Source organism: Antennarius striatus, chromosome 7 (assembly GCF_040054535.1).
Source record: "Antennarius striatus isolate MH-2024 chromosome 7, ASM4005453v1, whole genome shotgun sequence".
Taxonomy (NCBI): domain Eukaryota; kingdom Metazoa; phylum Chordata; class Actinopteri; order Lophiiformes; family Antennariidae; genus Antennarius; species Antennarius striatus.
In genome coordinates this window covers 4162023-4174599 of record NC_090782.1, presented here as the reverse complement: position 1 = coordinate 4174599, position 12577 = coordinate 4162023, and the positions used below count along the sequence as shown (strand labels likewise).

Sequence of the window (12577 nt, the reverse complement as noted above, 5' to 3'; positions counted from 1 at the left end):
CTAGTGGAAAGAATGTACTACACTCTGATCACCCAGACGAAAGGATGTCTGACTTTATGAGACCTTAATCCTTCTCGATTCCGCCAGAGGGTGAGGCGGATTTGATGAGGCTTGGAGGAGACAGACTGTGCTTCCTCCTGTTTGTTATGTAAGGCTTACCTGAATTCCCTCACTGTCATGGCTTTTATTTAACATCAGACTCGTGACGAAATGATTTTTTCTTCTAGCATACGTACTTGAAGAAAAACTATTTCTATTAAGTGCTGAGTGAGTTAAAACTTCCAGCTAACAAAGGGATGGTTTTATCATCAAAACAATTAATGTCGGCCATATCTATCTATCTATCTATCTATCTATCTATCTATCTATCTATCTATCTATCTATCTATCTATCTATCTATCTATCAATTTCCCCATATTTCATTTTATCAAATTTACCTTTAAATGAATCTGGATGTTAAGTGACAATACTAAAGCAGTGTCACACAGTGATTCACAATCAGGGGTACTTGTACACCTGTGAATATTCTTAATGTTTCCAGGGGCTACGTGTAAATATTGTAGTATAGCTCAACTAATCACAAATATCTTGTCATTTGATTAAAAAAGACTACATCCAGACATTATACCTCAGGTTCTCTGTAAATTCTCTGAACTCCGTTTCCTGTGTTTATTATATCACTTCTGAAGTTTGAAAGGTTGTCATTTTTGATTAGAAGTTTAAATGCTTGTTTTTCCACATAAATAATTCATATGAATAAAAATTGTTTGGGAAATAATGCATATGTGAACATTTTTTGGTTTTTCATCCAAAGTATTTATTATGACATAGCAGATGTTTGGCTCTCAGCTCAATTTAACTGTCAGAACAAGGAAACGCGAATGGAAACACTTTTATTTTACATCTCATGTTAGGGACAGGACCACCACTCTAAGGAACTGCTTTCATAACTTTGGGAGTGGGAACCATCAGCATTTAACATTTCTGTTATTTGATATTTGAAACGTGCCTAAAACAAGACCTGCAGTCTTGTTAAGTCCTTACGTAGAGAACAGGGGCTTTACCCAAACAGGCCAGGGATGCGCAGAGTCAAAGTCTGCAACAATCGCTGGAAGTCCTGTACAGTCCATGGCTCCCCGTGTGTCCCTGTTGGAGTGGCGCTGCTGCTGCCAGGGCTGATGCTCTGGGGGTCGTTGAAGGTGATCAGAATATCTGTGGAGAACTGAGGCAGGCGGAACACACCCAGGTGAAGGGTGACTGTATTCTTTGCTTCTTCATTGAATTTGGATACACACTGTGTTCCAGTCAGCATCCAGGCAGAGCTGCAATCTGACAGGGACAGGTCAGATTTGGGCAGGGGTACAACACTGGTCACCTCACAAGCACTTGGCTCCGAAGCTTTGTTACTGCCAGCTATGTCTTCAAAATGAAACCTGGCTGCGTCGTGGTCCGCTACATGCCCCTGGTACTCCACCAGCTCCACGATCAGACTCTGGTCAGTGTGTGCGTGGGTGAACACCTCCTGGTTGTCCGGGATCTCCCTCAGGTCACTGACATCTGTGGCGCTGTGAGGGATGAAGGCTGTCAGCGCTCCTCCAAACAGAGGAAACGGATCAGTGCTGCCATCGACTGTCTGCGTATCCATGTGGAGAATGTGAGAAGCTCCAAGATCGACTGCAGACGAGTCTATTTTATCTACTTACAGTCACATCAACACTGCCTGTTAAAATAAAAATTAACCCATGAAAACATAATAATACAGCTGTAAACAAAGTGATGGGAAATGTTGGTGAACACAACACTCACCAACGAATTCAACGCTTTGTTCTGCTTCCGCCTTTTTCTTCTCGTCTTCAAATTCAAGCCCAGTTTGGCGTGTGGTAGACTCACTACCGCCACCTCCAGGTCAATCAGGTGCAAAGCGGCAACTAAGGAACATCCGGGTATTGCAGCGCAACTCACTGGAGAAACACACCGCAGCTCTGACAACCGTCAGGGATTTAACACCGGAAGTAGTCCAGAGAAATCGAGTCGTTGTTGTTGTTGTTGTTGTTTCTCTGTATTTTTTATTACCGGTATTCTATTATTTAACTTATTTATAACTTATTTTGTGGGATTTGTTTTGTATTGTATAATTCCCAAGTCTAACTATAAAAAAAAAATCTGAAATTGAACTAATATAAAATTATAAAATTAAAGTGTATGCAAAATAACACATAAATAAAATAAATAGATAAATGCTGCTAAGATTACTACTAGTAGCAGTACAATGGGGGAATGTAAACAGTGATAGAGATTTGAAAAGTAGATCAAAATAAAATTGTAAAAATTAAGGACACAATATTTAAAAGTAGCGCAGAAGTATAAAAGCAAAGTGTAATTAAGTTATTTTTTATTTGTCATGCATGCGTTACTCCATTTATGGAGTGTCGCTTATTTCCATGAGGAACTGACGCATTTCTAGCTCGTATGAACATTTACTAATGCTGTATTTACAGGCAGTGATTGTTATTCGTCACGGTGTCTAACGACTTCCTCGTTCCCTGGTCAGCTGACTCAGATGGAGAAGCGGACTGTTAGAAATCCCTGTCTCATCGTCAGGACAGCGTTTGAAATGACGGTAACACAACCCTCAAGCCAGTCCGAAGCCTGAAAGCCGTGAAATCATCCCAGAGCGTCCGTGTGTCTGTGTCCACCAACATCCGCCATCAGATCTGGATTAGAGGAGTGGGTACGTTAGCTAGCCCTGTTAGCATCCTTAGCGTACCGTATGCTAGTAGCTACATGTCAATGAACCGATAAATTATCCAACACCGAGCCGCGTTTGGGTTTTATCGGTCCCTTTACATCTTGACTACGTTGTCGTTTTAATGAAGACCTAATAATGGATACCAACATCCTGATGTAGTAAATTTAAGCTAACAAACACCTGAACCAGCTAAAGTTGTTCGCGTTTATTATCCGTGACAGTAGCTGTGCTCCAGAGACGTGCCGTCATCGGAACCAGCTCACTAGTTAGGCTGTAAAGCCTGACATCAGAAGCACCTAGAAGGGAAGAGCCCTCCGGACGTGAGTCCATGAACGCAGCATCCTGCTTTCCTCTCTGATTGGTTCGTCTGTCTCACTATTTGCTTTAATCCATGGACTGATTGGGATCATTAATAATTAACTGTCTTCTGCTGTTCTTGTGTCATGATTATCTCAGTTCTGTTGCCAAAACCTGACATACTAATTGCGATTTTTAGCAGCATGTTTTTTTTATTTTTTTTATTTTATTTTTATGTCTCTTCCCACTGTCACTGCTTCAGATAGAACCCTGTCCTCTGCTTCCATTCTCCTCTGGTTACTGGAAAGCTCTTCTCTTCTCCTGGCCACTGAAAGGCCTTTTTCCAAACGCATTGCCAGAACAGGACACTGCTGAGAAACCCACAGTGTCCGACTGAACTGGATTCAATGGTATTCTAAGTTTTACTGCTGGACTGGGAGAGGTGGTGTGTGTGAGTCTGTTCTGGTCCAGATAGAGCCTGAGGGTCACATGTTATTTAGTTTAGTGTCACAGCGACATTTTATTCAGGTACTGTTGTGTTTTGTGGCACTATTTGGAACATGTAAGAGTCGATGAGAGACTCAAGGGGTTTTAATTGGAAGAACAGTATGTTTTTCACATCCAACATAGTTTTTTGTCCCGATGATATTTCCTTTCAAATCTAGTGAGATACCTGGAAATTTACAATGTAAGACATCTTACGAAGATCTCCCCATTTTTGTTTACTCACCAAGTAAATGTATTTCACAGGCTAATGGCATAATGCAAGGATCACATTGATATCCGTTTCTAGGGGTTTACACAGGAGTCAACATCAACTTAGTTTGTTTAGATTTAGGTCTAACTTGACCCTGGTGCATGCAGGACCAAGCTGTGAATCATCTTGCACGTCAGATCACTGACAGAATTAGAGAACTTTTGTGTGCAAAACTTGACTTGTTACTAGTGTGTTGTGGACCTCACATTGTCCCACATCCCAACTGATCCTCCTCTTGTTCTACAGAGGGAACCTGATCGGGAGGAACAGCCTGAAGACAACATGCCCCCCAAGTTTAAAAGGCACCTCAATGACGATGAGGTCACGGGATCCATTCGCAGTGAGAGGGTGAGACATAATCCTTGTTTCACCTGAGACAACTAACATCCAGTATTTGTTGAGAAGTGCTTTGTAAAGACACGTTAATGTCATATTTCCCTGTTAGGTAACGGTAGATCTCATCCTCTGATTTGGATGGATGGTAAGGAGCTCCGTACCATCCATCCATGATTTTTTGTGTTCATTGTTATCAAAAACGGATGTTAACAGAAAATAGGGGGTTTAATGTGACTTAATGTCGGTGGAAAAAATGAGGGAGTCCAAAGGAGAACAGACCTTTGAAGGAAGGCTGGATTTCACAGAGTTTTAAGTGAAGAAACTTTTGCTGCCAAATACCTGGATCTCATCAAAATGATCATCCCCCCCTCCCTCCGGCACCCTCTTTGTCCTTCTTCTGATTCTTTATTTTATTTAGTTTCTTCTCTCTTCTTTGTCTCTTCTGTTTGTTGCTCTGTGGAGCTGGGATCCAGCTAAGCTTATGGGAGATTTGCACCATACGATGCTCTCTTCTATCCTTCGTGATTTTCTGTACAGCTCTTCTTGCACCAGTTCTCCCATAAGTCTTCTCTGCTGACAGTGGAAAGAAAGAAAACCAGCATACAGCAGGAATGCCCTGAGTTCTTTATGATCATATGGTCACCATTCCCTCAGCTTGGACTTCAAAACATGATTTCTGGAAGGTGAAATTCTATGGCTGGAAAATGAGAGACTCCATGTAACCTGTTGATGAACCACATCTGCCTGCTTTAATTAGTTCTACTCCCGAAGGTGAAGCACAGCAAACTGTATTGATCCAACCTCTCCTCAGATGCGGTCCAGTGAAGGCCTTTGTTTCCTCTCATGTCTTCTTCTTTTCCTTTCGACTTTTCCCTTCAGGGGTTGCCACAGCGAATCAATTTCCTCCATCTAGCCCTGTCCTTTGAATCCTCTTCTCTCACACCAACTACCTTCATGTCTTCCCTCATTACATCCATAAACCTCCTCTTTGGTCTTCCTCTAGGCCTCCTGCCTGGCAGGTCAAAACTCAGCATCCTTCTACCAATATATTAACTATCTCTCCTCTGGACATGTCCAAACCATCTCAGTCTGGCCTCTCTGACTTTATCTCCAAAACCTCTAACATGTGCTGTCCCTCTGATGTACTCATTCCTGATCCTATCCTTCCTGGTCACTCCCAGAGAGAACCTCAGCATCTTCATCTCTGCTACCTCCAGCTCTGTCTCCTGTCTTTTCCTCAGTGACACTGTCTCTAGGCCAAACAACATCGCTGGTCTCACAACAGTTTTGTACACCTTTCCCTTCATTTTAGCTGAAACTCTTCTATCACACATCACACCTGACACTTTCCTCCACCCGTTCCATCCTGCCTGTACACGCTTCTTCACCTCTTTTCCACACTCTCCATTGCTCTGGACTGTTGACCCTAAGTACTTCAAATCCTCCACCTTCTTGATCTCTTCTCCCTGTAACCTCACTCTTCCACTTGGGTCTCTCTCATTCACACACATGTACTCTGTCTTACTGCAGCTAACCTTCATTCCTCTCCTTTCCAGGACAAACCTCCACCTCTCTAGCTTCTCCTCCACCTGTTCCCTGCTCTCGCTACAGATCACAATGTCATCTGCAAACATCATAGTCCATGGAGATTCCTGTCTAAGCTCGTCTGTCAGCCTGTCCATCACTATAGCGAACAAGAGGGGGCTCAGAGCTGATCCCTGATGCAGTCCCACCTCCACCTTGAACTCCTCTGTCACACCTACAGCACACCTCACCACTGTCTTACAGTCCTCATACATGTCCTGCACCGCTCTAACATACTTCTCTGCCACTCCAGACTTCCTCATACAATACCACAGTTCCTCTCTGGGCACCCTGTCATCAGCTTTCTCCAGATCTACAAAAACACAATGCAGCTCCCTCTGGCCTTCTCTGTACTTCTCTATCAACATCCTCAAAGCAAATACTGCATCTGTAGTACTCTTTTTTTTGGCATGAAACCATACTGCTGCTCACAAATGGTCACTTCTGCCCTTAGTCTAGCTTCCACTACTCTCTCCCATAACTTCATTTGTTTCCTCTCATGTATGCCGTCCAAACACAAACAGACTTTTTCAGTCTCCCACTGAGAGACTTTATTGCTCCTGTTCTATATGAAAACATTTCATAGATATATACAGGTTCTACCCCCGGACGGCCTAGACATGGTTCTGATTATATCCGCGTTTCTTTTCATAATCTACCTTGAGATTCCAGAAAGTCCATTTGGGGCAGCAGTAGCTCAGTCCACTGGGTTTTGGGCTGAGGACCAAAAGGCTTGGAGAGGTGCCAGTTCAACTCCTGAGCACTGCCAAGGTGCCTGTGAGCAAGGCACCGTCCCCCAACAACCTTCTTCTTTTATCTGATTCTGGTCAGGTCCATTTTTGGCATCTTGTTAAAATGTTGTTCCAATCATTGTTGGACATCAAAGATGACTCAACATGTGGCTTTCTTCAGCTCCTTTCTAAAATCCACTCAAATATATTTTAAACCTTTACAATTTGATAGGCTTTAGACTTTAAACTGATTGGACAATGAAGTCACATTTCTAAAGTTAATCAAGTTAAATTTCTTTTTAATGTGATTTTTTGACAAAACGAACTAACCAGACAGAAGCTGTGTGTCCAGACATGATGAGTGGGCCGATGTGAGCTCTCCTCCCTGTAAAAAAAAATAACTTCTAAAATATGTAAGTTGAATTTGCTTGAGTTCAGAGATCTGGTTCCAGAATAGCACGTTTAGTGTTCAGCTGTGAAGTTATGAAGGCATCAGAGTCAGCAGCATCCATCACAGCCCAGGATCATGCCGGGAGACACAGAGAGAGGGACGTAGACTAGTTCTAAATACTAGTATCTGTAATGATTAGAGGAAGTTGTAAGAGTTCAATGTCAGGAATATGTGACTGAATATGAAATAACTTACCGAGGCAACACTTCAAATACTCCATTATCACCCTTTAAACCTGGTATTGCCCCACAAAGGAACTAATGACAGAGAATGTCAGAGGAAAAAGGAAAAACGATGCGGTAACCATGGGAACAGCTTGTTCTCTGACATGGAAACAATAATGGTTCAGTATTTATGAATCACTAAAGTGTTTTTCCTCTACAGAGGAACCTTCTGGAGGAAGACTCGGATGAAGAGGAAGACTTCTTTCTGTGAGTTTGTTTGAGTATATTTTCAGTTCAGTCAATGAGGTAATCGGAGCAGCGATGAGTCGTTCATATTGAAGATAGAGCAGAAGAAGTTGATGCAAAGAATCAGTTTGATAACTGTTGCTTCATTAATGCCCGTCTCCCAGGAGAGGCCCCACGGGACCCAGGTTTGGACCCCAGAATGACAAAATGAAGCAGTGAGTATGAATTCCTCATTAAAGTTAATAACCAAGGGCCACTCTGGTGTTCAGTTCCCCGTGTTTACAGGAGCTGTAGATTGTGTTAGAGAGGCGTTTGTGCGCCGGTTATTGTAACACCCCCCCACGTACACTCTCCAGAGGAGGCCATTGTTGAGACTGGCTGGCATGCAGACATGTCTCTCCACGCTCTGGTCATACTTGACAGTTTGTCGTTTTGAGCACATGAAACCAGATGCCATCAGGACCCGGTCCTGGAATGCTGTATACATTGCCTAGGCGCTCCTCTGTGGGTGAACCCAGACCCCTCAGGTCAGGTCCTCGACATGTGTTCATGTGCGTTTGAGGCAGCCCATGCTGCTTCCTCATGGCGTGTTTGGCTCTGGCCTTTGTTTTGTGTATTACGTCCTCAGCGAGCAATCAAGCTAAGGTCCAAGATGGATCATTTCCTGGACTTCTTTTTCTATAACAACCAATGGATTTTTAATGGAAAGTGTGACGAGTTGGTCCAGAAAACAAATTCCTTTTTTAAAAAAAAATCTCAATTAGAAGCCTCTGCATTCTTGCATTCTTCGTTCTTCTCCTCCAAGAAGTATTTTGTGCTATGAAATAAGAGTAATATGGACCAGTTATGTAAGATGTGACTGGTTTGAATATTTGATAATGGAAAATATTTTTATCTGCTTTTTATTTCCCACCATTGATTTGAGGAGGGGGATACAGGAACGGCGTCTCCCTCCGTCATGTTTTGTTTCAGGATCATAACTTAGAAACAGTCTTTCCTATATATTTTTAAAAAGATTTTCAACCCAAAACCAAGTGCTGAGGTGGCATCTTTTGATATTCAAGCATTTTTGGCATTTTTCCTCTTTTGCATTTGTATACAGTTGCAGTTTGGACTCTGTATTGAAGTCTTGAAATAATAACAGAATAAAATATAATTTTATCAAAATATAATCTGTCTTTAGTTCAATAGACATGGTTAATCTTAAAAAAACTTCCTGGTCGGATAAATGTACAAATAGAATAAAAACCTCGATGAAAAGCACCCGTGGTGCTGATCTAGAGGTTTTCATGCTTGACTTGCCTGCCAACCGGACCAAGAAGAGGATATTGTTGGGAAAACTGGTATTTGTATTGTTGTGAGTTAACAATAAAGAAGGTCAGTCCTTGACAAATCCTGTCTTTATTACCCCCCCTCACCAACCAATGAGGAATTGTTTTTGACATTGGTTTGCTTGTTCATCTGTCTGTCTGCCTGTTGGCAACATTATTCTAAAAACTATGAACCGTCCCTGATGACATTTTTTAGACAGCAGTCCATGTCCTCAGGAGCAATCCATTACAGTTTCATGCTGATCTGTATCAACATCTGGACCAAGAGTTTATTTTTTTTGTCCTATTATTAGACAATTTACTAGATTTTGCTCTTCATTGGATAATATTTACAATGATACAGAACTGACAGAAGAATTACCTGATCCAGACCATTCTAAGGGTTTTATGGTCCAGTAATTCTAATGAAAGCTGGTCTATCTCGAGGGCCGTTGTGTTTAGATGCTAGTAACATGTTGGGACCTCGAGCGCCATGGAGGATTGTGTTCTCCACGCACTCTCTGTTTAACCCTTTCTATCCACCTCACACCCACGTTTGTCCTCAGGGTGCAGTCCCAGGTTGATGAGGTGATTGACGTGATGCAGGAGAATATCTCTAAAGTGATAGAAAGGGGCGAGCGCCTCGACGACCTGCAGGACAAGTCAGGTGAGTTTGAGTTTCTGTGTGGGTCCCCGAGCAAAGTCAAAACATTTTTCACTTTTACTTAGTTGCTTATAGATGGCTCCAACATACAGTAGTTCTGAGGCTCAGTGTCCTCTCTACCTGCAGTAGGTGAATTTTAGCCGTCGCTCATGATATTTGAAATGTGCTTCCATGAAAAACCGAAAGGGGATGATGTTAAGCTGTACATTTTTAATTTTCTGTATGAAATAGTTTGAATAAAGGGTTGGGTTTTTTTTATCAGATGAATAAAATGTAACTTAGATGAAACTGGCTGCTAAATACATATAAAATATAAAAATGCAGTTTTAAATACAGCTTGAAAGAGATATTTAGTTTTTAATATTACTTTAAAACTCAAACGGCATACTCTGTTTAGAATTTACTTGGCAAAAAACTCGAATCCTGACTTTTGAGAGGTTTGAACAACCAGGTATTTGTGTTTGTGTTCTCGCTTTCTGCTGCTAGCGTGTAAATCTGTGCCGTCCTCTAATGACATATCCAGCTCCAGTGTTTTACCAGGTGTGTGTCTGGAACCCGTTGACAGGCCGTACTCTCACATACAGAACCTACAGCCCCAGGGTTTATTAGTTGGTGTGTATTGTGCAGGTGAAACATGCTCAACTCGTGCCGTATGACTCACACACACACGCACACGCAGAGTATTCTACCCCTTCTCGTTGGATGAAGAGCTGAGCCCTAAGGGGCTTGTGTCTCATCCATGCAGATGTTGTGTAACTATTTGTCCTCCAGCCAAATAAGACAATGATGTACACCTGGGCTCCAGTTAATTTTGAGTGTTTGTTTATTTGTGGGTTTTACTTGATTTGCATGTCTGGTGTCTGTTTCTGCATTGCATGTGGTCTCCTGTCGGACCCGTGTGCCGGTAGCCTGTAGTTAAATTCCTCCAGATTAACAAGCGTCCTCTCTGAAGCCCCTCCTGAGTGCCTCCGTTTGTAGCGGCGGCAGGTCGTTAACGTTCATGCGGACGTGGAAATGTCAGTGAGGCGGTGGGCACGGTTAACAGACGCTTGCCTCTTCTGTTGTGCTCTTTATTTTTACCCTCACTTGTCCCCCCGTTGGTGCTGCTTTGGTGTGATGCTCCAGAGAGCCTATCGGACAACGCGTCCGCCTTCAGCAGCCGAGCCAAACAGCTGCACAGGAGGATGTGGTGGAGAGACATGAAGGTGGGTTGGTGCAGACGCCACACTTCCTGCTCATCCCTTCGTTTGTGTTCTGTTCAAGTTACAGTCAGGGTTGTCCATTCTTATGAGAGGAATGTGTGTTTATGGTTTTGTTTTCTCCTCCAGATGAAGATGATTATTGCCTTGGTAGTTGTTGCTCTCCTGCTCATTATCATCAGTGAGTATTTGATGCGACATTCATACAGGTTCAAATTTAAAACAACGTGGACGACTTCTCATTAACTTTTTTCTTTCTTCTTCTCAGTTCCAGTGATCCTGCGGTATCGCTAGTGTCTGAACGGGGAGGATTGGGGAGAAACCCTGTCTTCCTCCACCGCTCGTCTCTCTGAACACAGTCGTCCACTTCTTCTAGGGGGCGTTAGACACCCTTCCACACCCACCCCAATGTCTGCCCCTGTACCCTTAAGGACATGCCCTCAAATGACCCTTCTTACAGATTTTATGATTGGTATTTCTGCTGTGAGATCAGTGCCGAGACCAGTTTGATGGCTTGGTTTTAGCTCAGCTACAGAGATCTTTTCAAGTAGATCGGGAGAAAAGGCTGTCAGTTCATTGTTCATGATATCACATTTGTAGGACTACGTCTTTGGCAACAGGAAAAACATCCCAGGTTATCCTTTTACATACAGGTAGATTCATTAAAGACGAGGGGATATATGCTTCGTAATTGTTTGAAAACTTCAGTTTGAGGTCTGAAGATGTTTCACCTGTCGTCCCAAAAGCGTCCTTAGTTCTGAAGAAGCATTTTGGATGAGAGGGGAAACATCTTCCGGCCAGAAATGGAGGTCTTCTCATTCAGCGATTGGGAATCGCCAATTGGATGACTCTAAATGGGCCTATACACACACACATGCACACACACACAATCACACAGACACTAGCTTATCTGAATCCCTCGCCTGTTCGACACCAGGCGAGGGAACGATGGAGGTTCTCTCTATATAGGCAGAGTTTGCTTCTTTTCATCATCAGATAGGCTCCCTGACCCTGACCAGGTGTGTATTCTCATCACCGAAGATGACTGGAAAAGGGATAGGTAAGGAAGGTTGTCAGTTCAGACACAGTCCTGTTCTAGAAATGACTATTTCCTTTTTTCCATCCCAGTTCTTACATTGTACAAACAATATGATGCCAAATCCTGACCTTCAGGTGGTTTGTGTCTCTTTGCTGCTCTGCAATCTAAACCTGGGCCTGGGGTGTGATGGAGATGTCTGGACTGGTTTGGTCACGGTTCTCCCACCTTCCTGACATTCAACGCTCCCTCTCATTCCGCAGATGTTTCTGTTTGGTTTCAAAGTGTCGTTCTGGTTTGTTTTAGTTTCTTTTATGTTCTGATATCTGCTGGGTGAATCAATGTGATGCTTGTATGAGTGCTTCTAAATCCTGTCACCACTAAAGGGACTGTTTCCCTTTGTACTGTTACACTGAAGGACGGATCATTTTAGCAAACAAAACACAAGTAGGTGTCGTGTGTGGATTAATTAACTGTATAATACATAAACTCTACATTGTAAATTTATTATTTTTAATGTTATTTATTTAAGCTGTAAATACTGACTCTGTAATGATGTACAATACTCTGGCATTCCGATGGAAGACTGTGATATATTGTTAGGCTCTGAAATAAAGTGATTTTAAAGAGCATTGGTCTGGTTCAGTCTGGTTGGAACCGGGTGGATCCTGTGTGGAGGGAACCAGGAGAAGTGTAAGGATGGAGGTAAAGTTTAATGCGTCGATGGAAAGGAAAAGGAAAAAGCGGGAAAACTAATCATGCCATCCTACCCGTCTTGACCGTTTAGGATATCCAGTGAAACCTTTCTTTTATCTCTGCTCATTACTCGACTTTTTCATCGGGCATTTGGCAGCTTGAAGGTCCCCAGATGGCTCTAAAATGGAATGGACTGAAGCCCCTGAAGCCTTATGCTTCTAGCAGACCTGCTCCTGTTCTCTCACCACTGGTGACACAAACCCACTTTGACAGCTCTGCCCTTTCCCTGTCCAGCACTGCCCCAACCTTTCTGAACAGCATAAGTAAATTGGCCCCCAGGGGTCTTGAACTTCATT

The 12577-nt window shown here is 42.8% G+C and overlaps 2 protein-coding genes across 12 annotated transcripts; one reads left to right on the top strand and one right to left on the bottom strand.

Moving 5' to 3' along the window:
- Nucleotides 1-803: 803 nt before the first annotated feature.
- rangrf (RAN guanine nucleotide release factor) lies at nt 804-1930 on the bottom strand. The gene is made up of 2 exons (XM_068319879.1): nt 1808-1930; nt 804-1721 (listed from the first exon to the last, which is right to left on the bottom strand). The coding sequence occupies exon 2, from the start codon at nt 1644-1646 to the stop codon at nt 1062-1064; it is 585 nt and encodes a 194-aa protein (XP_068175980.1). The 5' UTR covers nt 1647-1721; nt 1808-1930; the 3' UTR covers nt 804-1061.
- Nucleotides 1931-2515: 585 nt separating this feature from the next.
- vamp4 (vesicle-associated membrane protein 4) lies at nt 2516-12150 on the top strand. Of its 11 annotated transcripts, none has more exons than XM_068320138.1 (10): nt 2516-2728; nt 2972-3111; nt 3310-3457; nt 4051-4152; nt 7291-7337; nt 7481-7531; nt 9193-9293; nt 10416-10495; nt 10619-10670; nt 10758-12150. In XM_068320138.1, the coding sequence occupies exons 3-10, from the start codon at nt 3455-3457 to the stop codon at nt 10781-10783; spliced, it is 462 nt and encodes a 153-aa protein (XP_068176239.1). In that variant the 5' UTR covers nt 2516-2728; nt 2972-3111; nt 3310-3454; the 3' UTR covers nt 10784-12150. The 11 variants fall into 11 exon arrangements, with proteins under 11 accessions (XP_068176239.1, XP_068176237.1, XP_068176236.1 ...); XM_068320136.1 differs by having other exon boundaries at nt 2516-2732; nt 2975-3070; XM_068320135.1 differs by having other exon boundaries at nt 2516-2732; nt 2975-3111; nt 3314-3457.
- The last annotated feature ends 427 nt before the right edge of the window (nt 12151-12577 follow it).